Raw genomic sequence first — 26890 nt, forward strand, 5'->3', positions numbered from 1 at the left:
AGCTACAGTATTGACAGCACTGTCTGTTTTATAAGACACGCTGCTGTGGTGGTGTTTAATTTTGATCCATTTGTTCAAGTATTTTTTTCTAAGCGAAAAAATGTAAATCAATATAAACTGTTAATGATTAAATAAACTGAATCGCGTTTAGAAGATAAAATGCCTGTGTTCATGAGAAGCTTAGTATCACACTGGAGGGGAAACTGTGGGACAGCAGGTTGAATGAAACACATGCTTTTTGTGAAAGGAGGGAAAATGTTAGGATTGAAAATGTTTGATTTCTTTTTGATTTCTTTTACTACAATACGTGATTATAATCATTTTCATACACACATTGCAAATGTGCTCATGAGATTTGGCACTCAGTCTTCTGACGGTCATAAGCTTCGTTCGGCGTGACTGTCCGGACTGATATATTGTAGGAAATGACTTAAATTGCAGAGGGGTAACTGCAAACACGCTTACACACAGATAATAATTAGACTAATTTTCCAGGTCAGAGGGTCCCGGATATGATATTCTAAACCAATTTTGAATCACTAGAAGAACAGTGGATAATAACATTAGATTATCTAGGCTAGGCAGAGAAGTGTTTGGTTTTTCCGTCTTTTACAGAGCTAGGAGCAGACACCAGATGAGGTCACGAAGATATCCTTCGCAGCAGACACCAAGACTGCCAAGACAGCAATTGGGGTCAAGGGTCATGCCGTTTGGGCTCCTGCTAGTCACCTCGAGAGGATCCCAGAACCACAGCAATAACCACGAAGTGGTTGGCGGAAATCCAGAGGCAGACCAACGAGGGTCTGACCAAGAAAGGGGGACACTGCTGTGACCCCAAAAGAAACATGGATCCCGGCCAAGGGGCAAAATAAATCCCCTGATCTATGCAATGAACCGAAGGGTAGTCTAACCCCTAACGTTGAAGAAAGAAGAGGAAAAGAGTGCAGAGAATCGCCCGTCCCGGAAGGTAGCTGAAAGTAATGGGAGATCTGAGAATTAGCTTTAGTAATGGTCTGTGATTTGTGATTTTTATGTTATGACAGTTGCCCAAGCACAGCAATCATCCCATATATGGTCCACCCGTTAAAGGGGGACAGAGGGCCAAAGAGGGAAAAGAAGCATAGAGAACTGACACCTAGTGGGTAAAAATGGGGTGTGTGTAATGTCTGGAGAGATGTGCTGCACTTTCATTCCCAACAACACAACCCCAGATGGTTCTGTAACTAGAGCCCAGGGAAGACTCAGAACATCATTTAAGAAAATTAATAAATGCATGAATATTTGGAATTGATAATCCATTGGATGACGTCTGTCCTTGGGCAATGGAAGGGGTGTATTAGTACCATTAGGGTTTCCTTATTCGTTTTTACAGCTAGTTGGGTAATTTGTGGTGGTGTGCCTTCTATCTCAGGATTATTGGTAAGGTTGGTTAACAGAGCTGTTGGAGATCTGAAAACAACATGATGATGCTTGATGACTTTAGTAGTGTTGATCTGATCAGATCAAAGGAGGAACTGTTGGGATTAAATAATTTGCAGTGCCTCAATAATGCTATGCTTTTTTTATTAGTAAGTGTTATAAAGTTATATAGTGGAGTATTAACTGGACACAGCCCTGAAAAATAATGGCATGAGACCATGTGTCCTTGGGGAGTAGAAAGCTGCAGACTCTCGCTCATACTTGCCTGGGAAAATGTAGATAAGAGAGCACCATTTCTAGTGGAAAGTTACTGAGACACAGTTGTTTAGACTAGAATGAGAGAGCTTCTGTAATAAAACTGTCAGGGGCACATCACCATTTTGAGATCCGCGGCAACGTGTAATGCAGGACGCATCTCCCTTCTAGAAGTAATAAAGTATTAAATGGTCTACTGAGCAGTGTTTTGTCTTCCATCGGATGCCTCTGAGGAATCAAAAGAACTCAGTGAAGTGTTGATATTTACAAAGCTCTTGTAAAAAGATTGGTTATTGCATTATTTTATACAATCATATGAAATAACTGGATTCACAAATAAAATAGAAAAATAAAACTTTAATTTCTGTTCGCAGACTTGAAGCCACATATTTTGCTGAGACATTGGCTTTACTCAGTTACTGACTTTTGTTTTCAGATGGATCTACTTTAAATTAAAAAATGGGGATTGCTGTTTCACGTTATCTTCTAGTTTAAGATCTAAACCAGGGCTGCCCAATCCCAGTCCTCAAGAGCTACTATCCTGCAGCTTTTAGATGCATCCCTACTCCAACACAGCTGAATCAAATGGTTTGATTACCTCTTCAGCATGCCATCATGTTTGGCAAAGGCCTGATAACAAGCCATTCATTTGATTCGGGTGTGTGGGAACAAGGATGCATCTAAAAGCTGCAGGATGGTAGCTCTCGAGGACCGGGATTGGGCACCCCTGATCTAAACAAACTCCATCTAAAAATAATTCATTTATGCGCCTTGCCTTAGAGTAGTTGTTGCTGCATTTAGTTAATTCTAGTTGGGGTTTGTTTGGTAGTCTTTGTCTCTTGTTCATTGTATTTACTTTCACTTCCCTTGTCTAATTTTGTAGTATTAGTTACAGCTGAATTCCCCAAATATTTCCTCTTTCATCACTTCTAGTATTTATCTTGGTTTCCCCTTGTCTCATTCACTTGCTTTACTCCTGGTTTTTTTTTTTTTTTTTTGCTTTGTCTCCATTTGGGATTCAAAAGCAATAAAACCTTGCCTTTTATTTGCTGCCATTTCCTCCAACACTTTAGCACAGAGGGTATAAGCACTGTCAGCAGATGTGGAGAGACAGCTGGATTTGGACATGAACAGGTGCTCCTTGTATTCAGTTGAGTGGGATGAGTCTGTGGACTGAGGTTTTGACGTTACTGTCACTGAAAACCACCACCAAGGGAGTTGACATTTACAATGCAGTGAAGTGGTACTCTTTGGAAAAAAAGAAAAAAATCAACTTGGGATTTATTGAACATTGCAAAGCGAACCCAGACTTTCCTAAAGTACTGAAACAGATAAACATTTAAATGCCTTCATTGACGTGAACCTCAGTGGAAACATTTCTGCATAAAGCTCTCAGGTTGAATCTATGCAGTGCCACTGACAGAAACTGTGCAGCTCATTAGCATTAATAAAAGATGGTGGATTTATGAGCTCAGAAATCTGCACTGTTTGTTGTTAATTTGTTTTGATAAATTGTGGATTTAGAGAAGTTCAAGTCCTCCAAATATTTTGGATCACATGCTGTTGAAATTTATTTGATTATTTGAGTTTTACACATTTTCTGAAGTGTTGCTCAGGAGTACAGTACAGCATAACTATGCTGTTTATTTTTTGTGCATGTTCTCCATATGTTCATGTTCATTTCCACCATTTTGAAGTACAATGAGTACAACATTCAGATATTTGTGAATGGCAGTTCTTACACACAATATGTGCTCTTGGTTAACATGTTTTTAGATAGATAGATAGATAGATAGATAGATAGATAGATAGATAGATAGATAGATAGATAGATAGATAGATAGATAGATAGATAGATAGATAGATAGATAGATAGATAGATAGATAGATAGATAGATAGATAGATAGATAGATAGATAGATAGATAGATAGATAGATAGATAGAGAAAATGAGCATTCACTTGCTTTTAGAAATTGGCTATATAAATAAATTTAGCTAAGTATGAGTAGCTCTCTAATGCTTTTTTGTGTAAAAGTAACTCACAGAACAAAAAAGGTTGGAGACCCCTGCTCTGTTAATTAACAATATAAATCCGTAATGTTGTGTTGATGGTTCTGAAAGATAAACTTGTAATGTTTAGAGTCCTAAGCTTTTAATCACAAAAAGAGAGAGAATATATAACTAGTTATGGATTCAACAATATGTTGTTTTTCTACACTGGATGATTAGTTATGTATGAAAAATGAAATGAATTTTATTCACATACTACATATAATGAATGATAATGATGAAGCAAAAACTTTATCTTTTATAAATATTACACATTTTACAATTTATTGAACAACGGCATTCACATTGTTATTGGCACTTTGCACATCTACAGCAGTTAAGCAGAGGTGGAAAGAGTACTAAAATATTTTACTCAAGTAAAAGTACTATTACTTTGTTGAAATTTTACTCAAGTACAAGTGAAATTACCTGTCTAAAAATTTACTCAAGTAAAATTAAAAAGTAGCTCATTTAAAATGTACTCAGAGTAAAAGTTACATAGTTACTTTTTTGTCAGCAGGAGGACAGCCTCTTCTGAGTAGTGCAAAAAAGACAATGGGATAAATCTCAAAGTAGTTGTTTTTTAATTAAAAGAAAAACTTTACAAATTAAAGTGCAGTGGCAGTTAAAGTGCAAGTCTATACATCAAAATGGATAATGGTCACCAAACCAACCAACCAAACTGTCAAAACCATATAATTCTTTTACATGAGAATGTGTCCTAAACTGTCAAATAAGAGAACAAGTACTGAATTGAGCTGTACGGCAGCTGCTATAAAAATGTGTTTTAAGTTTTTTAAACATAGCCCTGCTCTGTTAATTTTGAGGAGCATTTCAATTCAATTCAATAAAACATTGTTGATCCTGAAGGTTGACCCCGAAGGAAATTGGGTTAAGGCTGCCGACCTTTGCCAGCGCCATCTTACCCTTCTGACCATACATACATTACACAAACATCACATGGGGAAGACAGGTCAGAGAGGTATAACAATGGAAAATGCACCACATGAGGAAAGATAAGGAGAAAAAAATAACTCTCCCCAGACTGAGCTCCAACAGGGAGATCAGTTTGAGAACAGAAAAAAACACCTCTGCACATAGCACATGTTATTCTTTTGCCTGCAGTGTGAACATATGTGGGTTAAGTAAGAAAGTAGCCGCTTCTGTCTTCTGTCTAATTTAACTATTTTTTTAAAATAAATTATTATTATTAACAAACAGGAAAAATGTAAGTAAACACATTTTCTTTTGACAATTTACCAATCCAGTAAAAAAAAAAAATGTAAGTTGCGTGGACAACAACGTGCCCAATAACAGCTTATGTCTTAACTTAATGTGATTAACTTGAGCACAGCCTTTTTGCTAAAATAAATGTACAAGTTTCATTTAACGTACCTCTACATGCTTGCGCAGGTTTGATGTGGAATTTTTAAAAGCTGCTAACTCGGTCTCTCTGGGCAAACACAGCTTACACTGCATAATAAAGCTGTTGCCTTTCTTGCACTTGAAGCCGAAATGGTCCCTTAAATACGGCCAGGGGTTCACATCCGTTTCTTCGAGTTCAGGGTCAGCAGAATTCAACGGGGTTTCTTTTTTCGCTGGATCCGTACCACCGATATCAGACTCCATCTTTATCGTGACCCAACGCCAATTTGTTCTACTACCCATCATTACCTGCAGTATTTCTGAAGCGCAATGTTGGGGTTTTTTTTGTTTGTTTGTTCTTTTAATTTACTCAGTAAGAGGTGTGATTGAAAATGTAGCAAAGTACAATACTTTTTAAAAAATATACTTAAGTAAAAGTAAAATTACCGACTTGAAAAATGACTTTAAAAAGTACAAATACACAAAAAATACTACTCAATTACAGTAACGCAAGTAAATGTAATTCGTTACTTTCCACCTTTGCTTTTAAGCATATAAAATATATTAAATTTCATTCATTATACATTACAGGGTGACATGAAAAGTTTTTTGCTGTACAATAATGTCTACAAACATACAGTTTGTAAAAATATAAATACAGAGATATTTCATGGTGGGCAATTATTATTATCCTTTAAAAAAAATAGTACAGTCACTCTAAAAACTTTCATACCATAATTCTTTACAGGACTGTTTCAGAATCACTCTACATCTACTCAGGTACTTCACTATATTCAACCTCAACCATTTTATTTGAGTATCCTTTTTCCACATTGTGCATTAAATTTAACTTGAAAGCAAATGACTGTATAGCAGACACTTACTACTATAAGTGTCTGTTATACAGGATAGTATTTCACAACCCTTCATAGTGTGGCCTCCAAAAACACTGTCTTCAGGTGGTCTTCAGGTGCTTGTGTTAAATATAAGTACAGTTTAATTTGAACAATTTTATTTACTTTTTGGGTCCAGAAAAAGAGAATAAACAATTTCAGATTTACTTTTCAGATCTCTTCAGTTCATTTCATATTCCCATTGCGAAAGTCCCACATAGCAGACAGGTCTGGCCCGGATCTGGTGTCAAGCCGGCACTGCTGGCTGACCTCTGGAATGGTAAGTGGTGTCATCCAGATATGGGCCAGCCCTGGCATAGATGGCACTGTTTATGTGATAGCATGCCACATCTGGCCCGATTGTGGTTTGGTTTATGTGGCCCAGGCTCATAGAAAACAGGTCTGGCCCAGATCCGGCATCAAGCTGGCACTTCTGACTGACTGGTGTCATGGCAGGGTATATGTCAACCAGATGTGGGCCAGGTCTGGCAATGATGGCACTATTTATGTTCCTATTTTCCTATTTTAGTTAGAAGACCCAAATGCCATGTTGCAACACTATACTGCTATGGTAGCCAACTTTATCCAAAACCTAGTGAGGGTTTACTCATGTTTACCACTGGGTGGCTGTATCTCAGGTGGTAGAGCAGGTGACTAACTGATCAGAAGGTTAGTGGTTTGATCCCTGGCTCCTCCAGTCTGCTTGTCAAGAGTTTTAATGTGTATAATGTGGTTAGGAAGCATTCAGTTTGGAGAAAGTGTGTGATTGGCTGAATGTGGCATGTCGTATAGAGCACTTTGAGTAATCTCTGATAGTAGAAAAGCACTATATAAGAATCAGTCCATTCGCTGTCCGAACAGAGTTTCGTCATGTTACTTTTGCACTATTATGTTCTGGCACATGTTGTTATTACATGGCTTGATTAAGGTACACATTAGGCTGACATCTGGGGCCAGAGCTGAAATTGTTCTGGGCCAGCACTGGCCTTGTGCTGGCCCATGTGTGGGCCACCTCTGGCAAACCAGATCTGGGCCACCAAAGGGCCGTCATTCTTTGTGGTATGTGGGCCATTTGTAAGCACACTGTGTGGGCCAGATCCGGGCCATACCGATTTTGCTATGTCAGGTCCTGCCCACCAGGTAGGAAGTTCTATTGTAAGGAAATGGGCGAGCAGGGGAGGGATTTCAGACCTTCTTTGAAGATTAGATAGAGATCTACAAATATGAACCTTTGTTTTTATCCTGGACCATCTTCCGGTTCTTCAGTATTTACCTTGCTATATTTACTCTTGAAAAATCCAGCCTAGAAGTGCAAGGAAAAACATAAAATTCAAGTAACTGTGCATAAAAATTATGTTAATGAAAAGAAAATTTAATTATTTGTCCACGTTCTCTAATAGCTTTTCTTATGAAAAAATTAATTGAAAAAGTGTGATCATCATCTCACCTTATACAGGACAACTGTGAGTAAAATCAGAAAAATCAACCCTCCCAGACATCCTCCAATGATCTCTTTGATAAAATCTGGCTCAGGGTACACTTCTACCTCTGCCTCAATCTGAAAGATGAAGTGACAGTTTGTAAATAAAATGGAAACTGTTATTATTATTATTATTATTATTATTATTATTATTATTATTATATCAAGATAACATTATATACTATATATATTACAAGTGCTCACCTTGTGAACAGGAGAATTGTAGTCAGACCCTGTTGAAAAGTAGACGTACTTGCTTTGGTCGTACTTCAGACTGACTTGGCTGGTCAAGAGGAATTTAGCAGATTGAAGTCCAATCTAAGAAAAAATCAAGAGGGATGAGCTGAATTTGAAAATGAAAATATATATATATTGGAAAATATATATATATGAGTTAGTAGTACCAAGTAAGGAAGAAGTGTGACGTGAAAAAAAAAACCCTAATGTAGCACTTAACATAAACGTCCCATCAGTTACCTGCTCTATCCACTGTGAAGTGAGGTTTCCAGAGATTTCATACGTCCTCTTCTCCTGCCTTTCCATAGATGCCAGGCACTCAAACACTCTACACATGGCCACAGAGCAGTCCTGTGGATCATTTAAAGAAGACTAAATGCAACAAAAGTTGATCCATTGTAATGTTAAATCTACAATGTTTAGACTAATACTTACCACTACTTTATTTTTTTGGATCTGAAGAACAAAGTCTTTAACATGTGGTTCTTCATAACTTCCTTTCTTACAGTCTGCAATCTATAATACATTTGATTTATGGTCCCAATGTTACCACATGCATGTATTACACTGCTAAGCATGAGCCATTTTTGTAGTCAATACCTAAAACAACATACAATACTGTGTACAAGCCTTGAGCCACCATCATTTCTCTATGTTTTGCAAGGAAAATGGAAAATAGTTGCAACAATTTACTGAAAAATGCAAACATACATCGATATATAGTAAATAAGACACAGTGTGTAGACTTTGGCTTGAAAGTCAATATTGGTATGACCTCCTCCTTTAATATTCAACACAGCAAAACCTTTAGAAAGCCTAAAGAACTATTATTCAAGACCACTTACATTTATCTTTGATAGCAAAATATAAAGAAATGAAGGGTGACTTAAGACTTTTGCACACTACTGCATATATATTACCTGTAGGTTGTTCGGATGCACCCAAATGTCTTTTCCCCCAAGCTTCACTGGAACCTTGATCCACACAGTGAAATTATGAAGTGCTCTGATATCATTTGTTAGCTAAACAAGAAAAGAAAACAAGAGCTAAGCATAATAGTTGGATCTAAATCATAGAATTACCTTTACAAAATACAGATATATACACATGTCATGTTCTACCGTGATTGATTGCTGGACTGGTTTCTGCAAATCATTCTTCCCAAATGTGAAATTGTTATAGCTGGGGGAGCTAAACAGACATATTTTAAAGATTGATTAAATACCATGTATTAGAATAGTTGTCACTTTCTATTTTTTTGTTTCCTTTTCTGTTACAAAGAGAACAACACATACCCTTTAATTGTCATAAAAATGCTGTATTTTACATCAATCAATTTCTTTTTGTAGAGTTCACTTGTAGGTGCATGCTCCTGATTTCCACTGAAAGAGAGAGGTGAACATATTTATACTGTATCTGTGGGTCTACTGCTTAAATGAAAGGTACATGTACCAGAGAAACAGTACCTGGTGGCATTTGCAGTGACAAATATCTTCCTCTCAAATTGACTATTGGTGTCAATCCCATAGCAGACAATGAAGGAAGCCTTAATGGAATGAGAGAGATGAGTGACTTCTCTTTGTCCTTAAGTTGTGCAAAAGTCAGAAAAAACAAATTGATAAAAGATTTTTTGTACAAATAAAATTAAAAAACAAACCTTAGTTTGGCTCTTGAAAATGGGTTTGTCAATAGTACAGTCTGTCCTTCCTCGTGATAAACCATCTTCACTGTCCAAGGAGTTGCACTCAATTCTTCCCTTTTATTAGGAAAAAAAGATTCTAGATGCTTTGGAAGAGCAGCAGATCAGTCATGAACTGATACAGACTTGATCCTGATGCCTTACCTGCTGACTCGTGAACTTCCTGTAGGAGAGTCCAGCTGGGTACGTGAGAATAACATGGCTGTTGTAGGAGTTTTCTCCTCTGTTCTCTACTGTGACTGTGACATTCAAAAGCTCATCAATGCCCACTTTAACCTCTGAGGATCTGTGGAGTATGAAGCCAGATGAGAATAAAAGGAGAGGAAAACAAGACGACAGCTGAGCTAAAAGCACAAAATGCTAAATTTATGGTAGTTTTCAATTGAATGTTAAAATGGTAACAACTTACAGATCCTAAGGGATGTAGTATATTAACTTATTGCATTAACATGTTAGCATCTACTGATTAGCCATCCACTCACTTTCTACTGCTATCACAGCTAACATTGGGCAAGGGCCAGCAGTATACCCTGGACAGATTGCCAGTCTGACACAGGGTAGGACAATGCTTAAAACTCGGCATTAGGAGGCAATATGGTGTTTATCAAATTGTACAATATTTCAGCTTATGACCTAGTAAAATTGGAAATAAAATATATAAAACGGGTTCAAATAGAGAAAAGTTAATTTTTATCTACATTGGGAGGTCTCTTAGCAGATAATCTCTGCCATCATGAGTAATTCTCTGATCAATTGTATTTCATTATATTGCAGTCTTTTAAATAGCTATGCTTTATTGTGCACCACAACATGATGAAATAGCATAAAAACTCAACCTGACATTTGTACAGTCATCCCACTAACAGGGGAAAGACAGACTGCACTGAGTATTGGTTATTTAATCGTCGTAGCAAGCAGAAAAATGATTTTACACATGGAGTCTCCAGGCAAATAGACATGCAAGAGTATTAGGGCCACATTACAAAAAATATATATTATTCATTATTAAAAAATTAAGTCTAAATTTCGAGAAACAGTTGAAATACTATTTGGGGAAAAAACAGTTTAAATGTGCAGGTAACAGTTGTTGCTACAGATGCTATACCCTCTACAAGATGCCTTGAGTAGATGAATTAGTGAACCATCGATATCTTTACATCTGTCCATTACCTGCCTTTTCATTTTTTACTAATCCACTCTTCCTCTTGGTTCAAGGACTTTTGGACTTCTTTGTGCCTCTTTGTTTCATCGTTTGTTTCTTGTTCTTAGTTTCCTATTCATTTAGTCTGTTTCCTTTTGTGTTCTGTTTGGCATAGTGTTGCTTCTGTATGTCCTCCCCAATTAGGTGAGTGATGTCTTCATGTTGTGTATCTGCCGGTTTCTCTAGTGATGTCTATGCATGTCTGTTTGTTTGCTCTCTCGCCCTCTTTCCTCCCTCGCTTTCTCTCTCCTCCCTACAGTAGCCATGGCAGTTTGTCTTGAAACAACAATTGTAATCTCCACATTTCGAATTTTCTCAAAATAATAAATAACATTTTTTCTTCTGTGTCCCTCATACGCCATCGTAAACAGATTTATTATTTGTGTTAGTGTTTTTCTCTTCTTTTTATTTTTGTTTCTTTATTTCTCTTTCCAGCTTTGTTGTGACTTATTAATCATAAGGAAGGAGAATTTTGACAGAGTGGCTATAAATTTTATTCAAATGCTTCAGTAGAATAGTGTTTTTATGCTTCATGTACAAGCAATTAAAAGTAGCACATTTCCAGGCACACAAGTTGTCAAATTCTGGGGTTTTTTGTGAATTTGAGTTTAATCATAAATATGTCTGAGTTAGATTTTCAGCGGATGTTTTAATACTTATATTTTTCATTTTGGATTATTTTTTTGGTTTTATTTTGGTGTCCAGTCTTGGTTTTATTATTCTTGGAATGCTTTTAAGTTTTGTGACATAATTGTCTTTTGGGTTTTGGCTCTAGGTATTTTGCCTCCCCAGTGTTTCCCTGAGTGTGATTTTTTTCTTCTTTCTGTATTTCCCATTCCCTTGTGTTTTGGGATTTGGTCTTTTCTTAGGAATGTGTTATAATTTTTAACTTAGCTATTAGCATTAAATTAGGCTTTTTGTTGATCGTGTCTGCTTCCTGTGTTCTACATGCTGGGTCCTTTCAAATCCATGAGCCACACGGTCGCCTGACTGTGACACAAGTAAAGCTTAACTTTAGTAACTGGGCCTCACCTGGTGAAGTTGAAATCCACCTTCAGGTTATCATTGCAATTCTTGTCAGTGCCACAGTTGATCTCAAAATTTAACTGTGGAAGAAAGCATGGTGTATTTACATTATACATTTCACTCATTATAATTTCATTTTATTGTAATTATACCTCTGTACACCACTAAAGTCAGTGTTAAATCAAACAATGTGTGACTGAAGTGCAGATATTTAGCTTTAATTCAAAGGGTTGAACAAATGTCTGCATTAATGGTTCAGAAATAACAGATCATTTTTGTACAGTTTCAGAGGCTGAAGAGTAAATGTAATACCTATGGACCTTACTATGTATTACTATGTATTCCACAGCAACAATGAATGTATTCTCTTTTATAAGTTAGGTGAGTAGTGTTAGCTGGTTATGTCACCAAGCTAAGCAACTGCATGCTTATTGCTGTGAAATGGACTAACATTAACCAAAACTTTCTGTACTGAAGATAAAATTCTTTCTAACGATATTCTTGGTCCACTTTGTGGAGATACAGAAATTCTTTTATTGCTGCCATATAATCTGCATCATTATAATTGCATTAATAACATTCTTTACAGCATTATTTCATGTAATAATATTTCTCACAGTATTGATACTGCATTACAGCTGTTTATTGAAGATGTCCATTTGAGGATCCTTCCATTATGTTAACTTTTATTACAAGTACGGTTAGAAGTATTTTATACACATTGCATATCTGTGCTTATTTTGAGTTGATGTTCGGTTCATTAAGGGTCTTAAGCTTCACTGGCGTGACTGTCCAGGTGATACATGCTGAGGGAAACTAGAACATAGAAGGATGATTGCATGCATGCTTACAATACATATAACACATATAATCTAGGAATGTGCCAGGCCTGAGGCCTTAACTCATTTGGTGTCTTAATATATTTTATTCTACTTGGTAACAGACGATCAGAGTCAATAATTAGCCTCAGAGACCCTGAGGGCTTGAAGTTTATTACCTTGTATGGAAGGTGTTATAGAAAAGAGAAGTTCTATGTCTGCTTATAGCTATTAAAGATGTACGATTAACTGTGACTAATGTCTGGAACCTATTTTAATCTGTCATTGACGCCATGAGGGGGCGTGTACCCCACTGGTTTATAAGTATCCACAAGATGTATTTTGGTCAGAAGACATATGTTGATGTTTTCTCCGGACTGTTAATAAACTCATCGTTTGATTGCACTTTTCTGGGGCCTCCATGGTTTGTGACACTGCTCTACATTGATTGATTTCGCGACAACTTGTTCCTCTGTAGGTGCAAGGACTCTAGTTAGAAAGGCTTGAATATTTTTAATTCAGTGTTTTCAGTTAGTGTTTGTCACTACTCTTTGAAGACCTGACAAATGCACAGGTTCTTCTCAATGCCAGACTTACATAAAAAGTAAAGGCAAAAGTATTAACTGTACACTTATAGTGCACATTGCTTACGGGATAATTAGTTGCTGTTGGAGCATGCGGGGAAAGACTTGGTGTGAGATTTTTCTCAGAAGGCAAACCATAAAAACTGAATTTAATCTCATTAGAAAGAGGACTGAGAGCATCTTCTGGACAGGCCTGCAAGAAGAGAGCAATGTCAGTGTTGCAGGACTACAAGACTAAAATTAAAATATTTTCTTTACTGACTTAAACATCTGTTGGTTCATTTGATAATTGTGATGTTATTAATAGAATTTACCTCAATAAAAAATGTTACAGTTAAACACGTTTTCCCCAAGGTGACAATAATTGATCCAGACTGCTCTTGTTCTTTCACACTGAAGTGAGCTCGTTTTTTTGAAGGTTTGCGAGTGGTATCCAATGTTAACATATAATCAATCCTTGCTTGAGCTGGAATAGATCAGAGTTTGACTTAAATGTTACAAATGCACATGCATACATAAAGTAAACTGATGAATGGGTTAGTGATTTAGAAACAGATAAGAATAATAAACCTGCATGTAGCTCTTTCGTAGACAAGCTGCTCATGGTAAAGCAGACTGTAACTGTGTTCTCCAATGGTTTTGAGCAGTCTACATTCTGAGTAGAGATTTGGTCTGGGCTGAATGACACCTCAGACTTTACCTCTACAATGGGTCTTGATCTGGAAATGGACATAATAGGGAAAGGAGATGATGAACTAGACATGTGAATGACTATTACCTTTGTAATTACTACTAAGCTGACAGCTAATCTTCATTGTAGATGTTCTGATCAAGACTTCACAACTGTGTGCACTTTTCTTTGATTTACTCGCACTGCACATTTTATAAACCACTATGTCTACTTATTTCTATCAATATCTCTGCTACTAAAAGTTTGGGGTCAGTGAGAGATGTTAATTTTCTAAGTAAAGAACATTTTCTCTTATTATATGGCATCAACCAGATATGTTTTAAATGAAATTTAATGATTTAAGGAAGCATTCATTATAAATCTGTAATGCTTTCTAAAGAAGTATCTACAATCACCACCAAGTTTGTTACTGACACCTTGGTAGTACTTGGATGGACCCTCCTTTGCTTTAATTCTTAGTTGCATAAATTCAATAAGGTGTTGTAGACCTGTTCAACCACATCCCAAAGGTGCTATTGGACTGAGATCTGCTGACTGTGGATACCATTGTTGTTAGAGACCAGACTCATCAGAGTGTTTTTCCAATCTTCTGTTGTCCATTTTTGGTGAGTCCTATGCCCTTATGCATACCTTGGGAGTAACAAGTGGTTATGTGAGCTACTGCTGATTTTCTGTCTGTTCAATTTAGCTCGGCTAAACTCTATGTGTAGCTGCATGTGTGCATCACCCTTTTTTCTTTGCAAAAAAATGCATTTTTTCCTGTATTTTCCTGTACATTTTGAAGTAAACTGTGTTCTGCAAACAGAATTTCTAATTACATTAATGTGCCTTTTTTATAATTAGAAAATTTTACATTTACACTAAGTTTTTAGCAGTATTCTATTCATTACAATTGAACCTTCACAAAAAGTACCAGTGACAACAGTAACACATGGCTGGACTATCTTTGACTTACCTCAGCAAGACAACTTTACCCTTTGAACCCACCGCTAAGTCAAGCAGTCCATCACCACTCTGGTCAAAAGCCGACTGACTGATTGTCACTCCAAAGAACTTCAGTCCTGACTGGACCTCAGAGCCAGTAATTCTCTGTGTGAATGAACATATTTTAAATAATAAAGCTGCAGGTTGTATAGATGCACTTTTACATCACAGATAAGTTTAATAATCATTGTGAGTACTTTGATGCTGTGTACCTGTGAGTAAGTAGGACTGATTCTTTCGCCTCCTTCACTGTGGAAAATGTAGATGCTGCCTTCACCATTATTCTCCAAAGGTGCTCCAACTGCCAAATCCCTGAATCCATCTGAGTTTAGATCAGGCAGCACAGCAAGAGAAGAGCCGAACCTTCCTTTGACAGCTGCATGTCCTCTTAGTACTAATGGATCATCAAAATTACACTCCACAAACTGAAAGCAGGAGAGTGAATATTATATGATCATTAGGGAAGTTGACAAATAAAATAATTAATTTAATTGAAGTGGATAAAACTTTGATTTACCAAACCAGTTAGTCTGCAAACATAAACTCTTCCCTCTCTATCAGGCTCCATGTACATTGGGGCTGATATGAAGATTAGCTCAGTGATGTCATCATTATTTATGTCCATGGTACACACCTCTGCCCCGAAATATTCCCCAGTCTGATACTGTGTAAGCAAAAAAATATACATTTTTATTTGAAAAAATAATTTATATATAATTTAGATGAGATGAGATAGCCTTTATTTTTCAGTTGCAGGTCTTTTGCCCACAACCGAGATGACAGACCTTGCCGACCGTACATACAATACACAAACATCACATTGGGGAGACAGGTCAGGCTAGGTAGCGAGGAAAAAGAAACATCGAAATGTGTAACACAAAAGGATAATACACGAATGCACAGGTATCAACACACCATAACACAATAAACACAGACAAGCAACATGGGAAAGTGTTCCAGTGTGTACATCTGATCTGGGACCGCTGCAATCTTTTGACTGCGCCTCCAGCTGACCCGATGTCCACATCAGAGGGGAGGTAAGCGTTGGAGGTGGTGTTGGATAGGGAGGGTGATGTGTCAGTGAGTGCTTATCAGTATCAGTATATGTATGTGTGTGCATGTCCATAGTTCAGCTGAGACAGTTTCCTTCGCCCTGCCAGGCTAAGTAAACAGTCTTCCAGCCAACCCAGGTGGCCTTGCATGGAATGGGAAGGAACAGACTCAACACAGTCGTTATCAGGGAGTTTTTGTTCGGCTCCAGCATTGAGCCCACAGCTGGCGCCGAAGGGGTAGCCGGATTATGATGGTAATTTTTCTTTTTACAAGGTCATTCAGATCTGTCTTGCTGTAAATTCATACCTGTGATGCCAACGGCTCAATCGTTTGGTTTTCAAAGTTGTCTCTGTTAACAGAGACCACAACTCCTCTGTGTTTATATCTTGGAGCACCAAGAACTGTCAGAGAACCACTTTGGGTTCTAGCAATTGCCATGGAGTAACCTAGAATTTGGTAATCAAAAAAGGAAAGACAACTTATTTCTCCTTTTAAATTTTTTTCATGTGCAAACTGATCCACTTGTTTGTGTAAAAGAATTACAGCAGAGCTGTGTATATACATGATCACATGTGTTTGAGTTAGACTGTTAAAGCTGTAATATTCTTACCAAGATAGCTGTCAGGCTCAAAAGACACATCCTCATATGTTTTCAGCTTCTGGCCTCCTGTTGTGTATTGCACGTAGCCTCCCCTCCACTGGTTTGCACCAACAATAGACATCTGAATTCCCTACAGTGTACACAGAAAATACATTTAATATACAATAATTTTTTTTATTTAAAATCTGGACTGTGTTCAATTATCTGGTTGCCTTCAAGTTACAAAAGGTGGCACATGTGAATCTCTCTTTCTCATCAGACTAGACTGTCTGATGAGTTTCATGTAGTTTTAATTACCTCAGGTGCATAAACTGTACTAAATCCCTCTTGAGACATTTCCATTTTCAGTGACTCTCCACTGCTTTCTGTGACAGAAAAATAAACAAGACAAAATTTTAATTATTCTTAAAGTAAAGAATTCAAATGACTTTTTGTTGTTTATTATAAATGTGCTGAGTATTTATTGCTCTTTTCATAAAGCAACAAGCTGTTTAACTTAAAATGAGACAAAATTTGTAACATGCAATAAAAAGAATACAATGTGACAGGAATTTTAACAAAGCTTTAATGTTGAATGTATATTTGTACCTTCAATGGGAAAAATTTTGTCCTGTAGATTCTGTCTTATTTCTTCAAGTGCGCTGAATTTCTTCACTTCAAACACATGTTTTTCTGAGGGAGATGATGCAATGCTGTGCAGTTCTTGTTTTGCCTCAGGTTTATCAAATGCATCCCCGACCTGGAGATTGGAAAAACTATGATTAAGTTTTCATACTATTCAAGATCATTTGCTGACTTTGGTAAAATACAGTCCTTAAATCTCACCTGATTTAAAATGAAATCTACACACAGATATTATACTCTCTAACACTGAAAAGAACTCAAATCAACAATAACAGTTATTTCTTGTTGACTGAATGGCAGAACTAATTCACAGCATGTCTGACAAGTGACAGCATCATCAATCAATACGAAACTCAATATTCTACAAGTTTAAATAACTGAAGTGCTTACCCCAATAACAAATCGAGCAATTGATTTATTTTTTGCTTGCTCTACTGCACCTTCCAGGTTCTCACGGTCATTAGATGCTCCATCAGTAATTACAATCAAGACCTTCTTCACATTTGGTCTGGAGCCTTGCTGTGGGCTGAAAACTTTTTCCCTATCAAATAAAAAATAATAATAAAATGAAATTTCAACACAAAGTATTTTTAAAAGTGCACCTTGTGGTCATACATATTTCAGTGTCATTCATATTTTTCATAATTTTTCCAAAATACAGATATTTTTGTACTTTGCAGATGCAGCATTAGATCTGCATGTATTTCAAATTGGCCTTGGTTTGTGCCATCTTGTCCACAACATAATACTGAACATGCACAGTAGTTACTGTGGTCAGATTCACTGAAAAATGCAATGCTTCAGTAATATCTTTGCATCACTTACACAACTTCTTTGATGGCCTTAGCCGTGAAAGTCTGTCCCGTGTGTTGCTGAATTCTATTGATTTTATCTTCCATTTCAGTTAAGTTAAATTTTTGAAAGTTAAAATGAATCTGTGGTGCACTGGAGAACTGGGAAACAGAAAACTGAAAGAAAGAAAAAATATGTGAAACATGTGTTAGATTATATTTTATGGTGTTAAATGCAAACAAAGATGTAATCTATGTCATGATTTGCTGTTATTTAAGTAGCAGAGGGACAACAGTGTCTCACCTGTGTGTCACTTGAGAGAAATGATACAATTAGATCTCTCACAAACTTCTTCATTGTTCGAAAATCAGGACCAGATACGCTGCCTGAACCATCCAACAGAAAGGCAAGGTCGGCTTGTGTTTCACAGTCTGTCAAAGAAATGGATTCAAAATTAGATTTAGTTTTATGGGGTGATTTTTATATTTTTTCACTCATATAAAAAGCAAAGCAAAAGAATTTTGCACCTCGGTAAAGGCATTATGAATAACACAAAGACTATGTAGTATGCATTTGCTAGTTAATCACTAAAGTACGTATGTTTGTCTATTTAGTGGCATAGCTCAGTCGCTGTTGTCTATGTTAGTTTAACAAGAGAGACAAGAAGATTAAGGGATTAAATGAGTTTGGTCCAAAAATGCTTATCAGGGTTTTACCAAAGTTAATGTATAGGATCTCCAACCACAATTATTGTCATGGTCCTGGGCCATGTTGGCCCAGTATTCTCAGTTTTGTGTGTTTTGTATTTTATTCCCTAGTCTTGCCTTGGTTCCTAGGATTATTTAGTTATGATGATCCTTATTTGGTTACCTCCTGTGTGCCCCTGTGTATCTGTGAGCCCTCGTCTCTCCTTGTGTTTTATTCTACGTTTTCCCCAGCCCGTTATGTCTGCGTTCTCCCCGTGCTCTCTCTCCTCCTGTTTGCACCTCTGTACTTCCTGTTTTACTTTGGGACTCCCGCACCTGTATACGTCATGTTATGTTCACCCCGCCCTGTCTCGTTATGATTATCAGTGTCAGCTGTGTTCCCCATGTGCTCCCACTTCCCTCGTTAACCCTCGGTGTATTTATGTCTGCGTCTCCCTCAGTTCTGTGTCGCGTTCTCCCTCATGCTGTGTGTGATTCCCCCTGTGTTTCCTGGTGAACTTTATGTTAGTTTTTCCCAGTTTAGTTTTCCTATTATCTTTTGTCAGCAATAAAGCTGCATTTTGAGTTTATCCCCTGAGTCCGTGAGTTTGCATTTTGGGTCCTCATCCTGCCTGCCACACAGCGACCATGACAATTATTCTTAGTCTTATTGTTTACATTTATTTTTATTTCTTTATGAAAATACAGAAAAGCTTAAATTATTTGAAATCCCAGAAGGTTGATTGTGCTCATGTGGATGCAGTGTTTACGGTGGGTTTCATCACTCATCCAAGTGTCTTTCTCAGTCTCGGGTGACTACAGGATTTTCCAACCTTCTAAACATCCAGATGAACAGAATCGACTCTGTCACTTAGAAGCAAGACAAAACATCTCAGTTTCTTACACAAACGTCTTGTGAGTTAAAAATGTTTGTATAACATGACTCAAAACAATTAGTACAGACTACTAGACCTGTTCAATCAAGAAATAACTTAAGTAGAACCTGCATGACAAACTGAAGCATGCTAAAGATCTCAAAAAGCATCATGCCACGATCTAGAGAAACTCAAGAAGAGATGTGAAATATATCTTTGACATTTGTAAGTCATTTCTAAGTTTTCTGGACTCAAGCAAACCATGGTGAGAGCCATTATCTACAAATGGAAAAACTAAGAACAACTAAGAACAGGTGAACCTTCTCAGGAGTGGCCAGCCTACCAAAATTACTCCAAGAGCACATCGGCGATTCATCAAGAAAGTCACAGCCATACCCAGACCAGCATCTAAAGAACTGCAGGCCTCACTTGTCCCAGTTAAGGTCAGAGTTCACGATTCAACAATAGAAAAGAGACTGGGTAAAAATGGCATACAAATAGAGAGTTTGAGGAGAAAAATCACCAAAAAAGCACAAAGACTCGTCTCACATTTGCCAAAAAATATCTTGGAGATTCTGGGGAAATATTCTGTAGACTGAAACAAAACCTGAACTTTTTTAATTGTTTGAGTCCAGTTAAATCTGGAGAAAAACCAACACAGCATTTCATTAAAAAAGCATCACACCAACAATCAAACATGGTGATTGCAGTGTGTCTACGGCTGATTTTGCTGCTTCCTAATGATTTGGCGTAATTGATGGATCTATGAATTATGTTCTCGACCAGAAAATCCAAAATGATCATGTCAAAAGCTCAAGCACATTTGCGTCATGCAACAGAAGAATGATCTAAAACATGAATCATCTAAAACATGATCTAAAACAACCAGCAAGTTGAACTCAAGTTGAGAGAATAAAGGTTTTGAAGTTGCCTAGTCAAAGTCTGGACCTAACGCAGATTAACATGACATTAAAAAGGGCATTCACAGTCTAAAACCCACCGGCGGGCTGAATTAAAACACTTCTCAAAAAAAAAAGTGTGCTGTGGAGGTATAGTAAAGACAAAACAGAAGCCCTAACTTTCCACTCCGATTTTATTCATCACAACACATTAACTGAACACGTCGCGCCACACAACTCGACAAAACCTGTCCTCCCTACTTGGGTGTGAGTGGAGCCCTCTAGTGGGTGGAGCCCTCTAGTGGGCCGCCACAGGGCCAAAATTTCTCCACAGCCACGTGACACACTCATTGACATTTTTTCCTTAATAAATGGAATCATCATTTAAAATCTTTTTTTTTCTCAAAAACATTATTCATTGTAGGTACATTTTCACAAACTCTGTTTACTATTACCGTCAAGAGAAGATGGTATCGGTGGTCCAAATGAATTAGAACTGTCAATCTGAAAGCACACACCGTTGTACATGGTGATACTTTTGCAGTGCTTTGGGATGGATGGACAACACACCTAAAAACAGACAAAGACAAGTTCTGATTAGGCTGATTATTTCCTGTCCCTGTTTCCTTTATTCCATATAAAAATCAATCAGATCTGAAAAAAATAAATTCCCACATAAATCTTCAGTATCAGCTAATGTTTTTGTTTTTTTAAAAGAATTTCTGCTTCTGCTCTCTTTCAGGAACATGCGTGTGAATATGTGACGGGTTAAACCTGTGGGAACTCTGGAGGTGTGGTACTCAATCCAGGCTACAGAGCTCACTCAAAATACAAACCTCACTTCTATTCCTTTGTCATCTTTCTACATTCAGAGAGACCTGCTTTTCCTCTTTATCTACACCACACTGAACATTATCTGTACCAGTAAATCGTAGAAGGTCTGGGTCTTATGTAGCACTTTTCTTATACAACCTCACTCATTCACACCCACTCAAACAAATGATTTTTTTCTATCCTTTTCCCATGTAAGTGCTTTCTATCTGACATTTACATGCATGTATACTCTGACAGATGCATCAGAGTGCAGCTTGGGGTTAGTATCTTGCCCAAGTATGTGTGGCATGCATTCTGGTGCAGATGGGACCACAGTCACCCAGTAACATTAAGCTAATATGTAAGATGTGTTGTTGTTTTTTTTAAATTAGCTGATTCTGTGGAGAACCACTGGGAGGTTCAGTGATTTTTCACAATGCAATTTTTAACACAAGACATTTTACATACATAAGACAGTTGAGTTGGATCATCAGTGATTTTAAAAAGTACTTAACATAAGGTCTGGAGCTAGCAACTCACCACAGTGTTTTCTCCAGAGGGATCACTTGCCATTGACATACCAAGGGACACATTAGCTGTCAAATCTGGGGCTGTATTTAAAGAATGCAATATTTGTTAAAACACAAAAAACTCCTTGATAATGGAAGAAACAGTGAAGCCGAAGACTACAAAGCACCTCAATTAATACACTTCCCTTTTTACATGATCAATTTACACGGCACATTTACAACAGAAAGGAATGCAACACAGAATTCACTTTCACTATAACTTCATTTCATAGCTGTAAAAATTTAAAAAGTAAGTTGATCTCAGTTTTGAAGGCTCAATACAAAGATATCAAACCAGGTTTCTGTGCCAGGGTCTGAGCAGAATTTTTGCAAAGGTAAAATAGTTGCTGTTGAGGTTTTAAGACATTTACAAATTAATGGTTACCTACCTTCTAGTTTTATATCTTGACATTTTGGAGGAGAAGTGGTGCAGCTATATATTCCCCCATTCTCGTGTTCAAGTGGGGCACTGACGATCAAACTGTGGAGATAAATCCAGACCACAATGTAAGTCTAGAGAGCAAACTGTGGTTAAATACACTACATATCTTTTCTGTTAAGAAATATTGCATGTTTGCAACCTATTATGATGTTTGCTAGAAGAAAATTAGTAATAAATAGCAATATTCTTAAAAAGCAAATAGTCCAATTGCAAGCATAGATTTAACAAACATGTATGTGTGTGTACGTGTGATACACTAACATACACACACTTTATCAATGTGTCTTGTAAATGGCCTGTATTTATATAGCGCTTTACTAGTCCCTAAGGACCCCAAAGCGCTTTACATATCCAGTCATCCACCCATTCACGCACACATTCACACACTGGTGATGGCAAGCTACATTGTAGCCACAGCCACCCTGGGGCGCACTGACAGAGGCGAGGCTGCCGGACACTAGCGCCACCGGGCCCTCTGACCACCACCAGTAGGCAACGGGTGAAGTGTCTTGCCCAAGGACACAACGACCGAGACTGTCCAAGCCGGGGATCGAACCGGCAACCTTCCGATTACAAGGCGAACTCCCAACTCTTGAGCCACGATCGCCCTTGTGACTTACTCTGATTTTCTTTGAATCACCTTGTACCCAAAACCAGGAGCAGAGCTACTCAGGGTCTTCCAAGCCCCAGGATCAATATTGAAAGAAAGTGCAGGATTTAACACTGAGAATTAAAGAAGCAAAAAAAAAACCATTTGTTTTACTATAAACAACTTTAATCTATTACTTATGTAGTAATAAAGGTACTCTAATGTGATTATAGCACCTCTGTTGAATACCACATACAGAAAATTGTATAAAGTCTGTGTTTCTCTTTATTTTTGTTGGAGTGTAGCAGTTTGAACTGAGGTCTGCCTCAGTGGGTGATCTTTTATTACAACTAGAGAGCAGATAAGCTAGATATTTTTAAATTCTAAGAACTCAGAGCAATTATTGTCTTGTAAAACACACTCAAGACTTCAATTTGGAGTCAATTTTATGTCTTAAATTCCATATATACAGTCAAAAGTTTGGACACATCTTATTTAATAGTTTTTCTTTATTTTTAGTACTTTCAACATTGTAAAGACATACTAAAGACATCAAATATATACATGATATATTGAATTATATAGCAAAGAAAAAAATATAAATAACTAAATATGTATTATATTTTACATTCCTGAAAGCAGCCACCCTTTGCTTTGCTGACAGCGCTGCAAACCCTTGGCCTTCCCTTAATGAGCTTCATAATGTGGTCAGCTGAAATGGTTTTCACTTCACAGCTGTGCCTTGTCAGGTTTCATTTGGGTAAATTCTTACCTGCTTGATGAGATTGGGACCATCAGTCAGTGTGTTGTGCAGGAGTCAGGTTGATACACAGCTGACAGTCGTATTTGACAACTGCTAGAATTTATATTATGGCAACAACCAATCAGCTAAGTAAAGAGAATTGACAGTCCATCATTACTTCAAGAACTGAAGACAGTTGGACTGCTGAGTCTTGTCCTGTGGAGGTGGTCACAAGCGCATGGCACAACATAGAAGAGCCACCTCCACAGGACAAGACTCAGCAGTCCATCTGCATCTTAAGGATAAAGGACACTCTTTCCAGGATGCCAATGTTCACATTTTGGACAGAGAGGACAGATGGTTTGAAAGAGGAGTGAAAGAAGCCACCTATGTCCACTGTGAGCGACCATCTTTGAACAGAGGCGGTGGTTTACGACACCAACTCTCTGCCATCTATAATCCAGTTTTGAGATCCCTTCCCAGACGCCTTAACGCCCACTCACATCCTGGGCCATCTGACCTCAGGAATTCACATGATAAGGTGGGGCCAGGTTTCACAATGAACACACCCGAAACCCTGGCTGATTGGGACCCACACCCAGTTTCACACCTTGGCTCAGGCAATTAGAGGATCATCAGCGGGTCCTTTTGTCCCTCTGTGGGGGGTTACTCCCACTAGGTTTATATCTGGGACTCTCCACCATTTGACCTTAGAACTGAAGAAGCTTCTCGGATGAGAGGTGAAACGTCTTCAAGTAACTTAAAGAAGTCCAGACGCTTTTCTTTGCAAGCTCCTTTGACTACAATGACATGGATGACTGAGAACCTTCACAGACATGTTCAGAGGAGTGTGAGAATCAGGCCTTTATGGTCAAATATCTGCTAAGAAACCACGACTAAGGAAAAGAAACAAGGAGAAGAGATTTTTTGAGCCAAGAAAGACTAGGATTGGACATTGGACCAGTGGAAAGCTGTGCTTTGGTCTGATGAGTCCAAATTTGAGAACTTTGGTTCCACCTGCTGAGTCTTTGGTGAGTGTGAACGGATGGTCTCTACATTCATGGCTTCCACTGTGAAACAGGGGGTGTGATGGTATGGGAGAGGCTTTGCTGGTGACACTGTTGGGGATTCATTCAAAATTTAAGGCACACTAAACCAGCATGGCTACCAAAGCATTCTGTAGCGACATGCCATCCTATTCAGTTTGCATTTAGTTGGACCATCATTTGTTTGTAAACAGGACAATGACCCCAAACACACCTCCAGCTTTGTAAGGGCTATTTGACCAAGAAAGAGATTGATGGAGTGCCGCGCCACATGGCCTGTCCTCCACAGTCACCTGACCTAAACCCAGTTGAGATGGTTTGGAATGAGATGGACCGCAGAGTGAAGGCAAAAGGGCCAACAAGTGCGCAGCATCTCTGGGAACTCCTCCAAGAATGTTGGAAAACCATTTCAGGTGACGACCTCATGAAGCTCATCAAGAGAATGCCAAGAGTGTGCAAAGCAGTAATCAAAGTAAAGGGTGGCGATTTTTGAAGAATCTAAACTATAAAACATGTTTTTGATTCCATATGTGCTCATTTATAGTTTTGATGCCTTCAGTGAGAATCTAATGTAAATAGTGATGAATATAAAGAAAAAACATTAAATGGTTTCATAACCCCCTGAAAAGTAAATTTATTAAAACATTTTATTACAATGCCATGTCCTCAAGTTTTTTTCTTGTCAACACAGTGTTAGTTAAATTATTCATCACAGGATCAAAAAGTACAATGTGACACTGGAAACAGGCCTCAAATATGTGATGATTGCATTAGCACAGAATTATTTATGGATTAATAATCAAGAATTAAATTTTGCAAAATTATTTATGAAAGGGTTTTTTCACTCAGTGCATGCTAGAGGTGAAATGCAATCAAAATATTGTACTCATTAAGCTATTTTTACTCTCTGAAACTAACTGGGCTGATCACACGTCTCAGTAAGTTTGATTCACAGAGAAAAAAAAAGGAAATGAGCACAACAGACATACTGCTCCATAATATTTAACTTAAAATGAAGGCATAACTAGACAATGAAAGATAAAAGGCACAAACTGCCTTACCTGACAAGAATATTGTAGCACTAATTAGCCAGTTCATTGTGTTACTCCCATGGAAAATCATTTTAACTGTGATATTTGGTTTTATTTTTAATTTTCACTGCTGAGCAAGGTGCCACTTCTGCTGAAAGCATGTAAGAAGGAGCCAAAAAGCAGAAATAATCAATTGACTGATCAAAGCCGAGGCATCTTTAGAGGAACTCGATGAAGGAGGAGTTTCAATAGCGGCAGCGCTGTGTTATATAAGAGAGATTGTGGTGGTGGGTGGCCAACTAATTTAGTTTAAGCTCTAATTTTCTTAAACAATAGTATAACAGTAAAGTTTATTGGCATGTGGACAACCAGATGAAATTATTTTAAATATAATTAAAATGTTAACATTTAAATAAAACCATCTGCCTCATTAGCAGGTCTAAGATAAAAATTTTTGCTGAAAATTTGAGGTCAGTCCAATCAAATTCTTTTTGTTATCACATTAAATTGTAAATAAGAAAAGGGAATGTTGAGCATCTAACATTATGACTATTACTTTCCCTGTAGTTGACTAGCAAGTTGAATTTGCTTCTTCAGATTTCTACTTAACACATCTATTCCTGTTGCATTGTTCAGCCCGCAAGCCCTCCTGTCAGGAAGTTGGCTTCTTTTACGATAAGTGTGTGCCACTAAAAAAAGTGTAGCGTGCACTACAAAACCCAAAGTCTGAAACTGTCTGTTTTGTGCTTTCCCATGAGCTGAGTGAGAGGCACAGAAACAGATGCAAAGTGCAATGTGCCCCGAAAATATGAACCTGCAACCTTTCCCTAGCTTGGCGGTTGACCTCTTCCTGCAGAGCACAGACGATCAAGAAAGGTCGAGAAAAGGTCAAGGATCAGTGTGCTGTGTTGCTGAGTCTGGTTTGGATTTCTAAGGGCAGGTTGGTAATGTTGCAACATGCTCAACCCTCTCTCACTCTCACTCTGTTTCTGTGTGTCTGTGTGCACGCAGACACACACATTTAGTGCATTCTACATATACCCCCAAATTTATCTTCCTTCACATACTATTTCAAATGACCTCCAGATATTAGATGTTCTTCTTTGGTGAGCAGCATATTTTACAATAACTGCAGCTAAATAAAATGTTTAATATAAGACAGAATGTAAAGGATGTGCTTGGAAGATGCATAATTTCGTTTAAGGAGAGTGTAAGAAACACTTACATAGTAGGCCATTCTTCCCTGCACATTTCTGGATAATATCGTCTACTCAACCCCTTCTATGTGGACTTCACCTAAACCCTAACTGCCTGTTATTCCATCGCATTTTGTGCCGTTCACTGAAACACTCTTTGCCCTTTGAGTGGCTGCTTGCTAGCACGTTACTCCAGCCCCAGTCCTGCTGAATGTCACAAGCCATCTCTG

At 37.7% G+C, this 26890-nt stretch overlaps 1 protein-coding gene across 1 annotated transcript; it reads right to left on the minus strand.

Moving 5' to 3' along the window:
- Window positions 1-4166: 4166 nt before the first annotated feature.
- Window positions 4167-26885, minus strand: LOC308391144 (integrin alpha-M-like; the record flags this gene model as incomplete). Its single annotated transcript, XM_080873612.1, has 31 exons — window positions 4167-7285; window positions 7430-7540; window positions 7667-7780; window positions 7940-8050; window positions 8135-8215; window positions 8620-8721; window positions 8821-8890; window positions 8995-9081; window positions 9166-9245; window positions 9357-9455; window positions 9543-9684; window positions 11632-11705; window positions 13095-13220; window positions 13342-13493; window positions 13598-13746; window positions 14674-14807; window positions 14915-15127; window positions 15220-15366; window positions 16062-16201; window positions 16366-16486; window positions 16654-16721; window positions 16945-17095; window positions 17371-17521; window positions 17806-17948; window positions 18076-18203; window positions 20688-20802; window positions 21586-21656; window positions 22004-22095; window positions 22677-22779; window positions 26690-26707; window positions 26807-26885. 31 exons carry the CDS (start codon window positions 26883-26885, stop codon window positions 7220-7222), a joined length of 3438 nt encoding a protein of 1145 aa, XP_080729738.1. The 3' UTR covers window positions 4167-7219.
- Between the last annotated feature and the right edge of the window lie 5 nt (window positions 26886-26890).

Source organism: Rhamphochromis sp. 'chilingali' (genome assembly GCF_963969265.1).
Source record: "Rhamphochromis sp. 'chilingali' genome assembly, chromosome: 22".
Taxonomy (NCBI): domain Eukaryota; kingdom Metazoa; phylum Chordata; class Actinopteri; order Cichliformes; family Cichlidae; genus Rhamphochromis; species Rhamphochromis sp. 'chilingali'.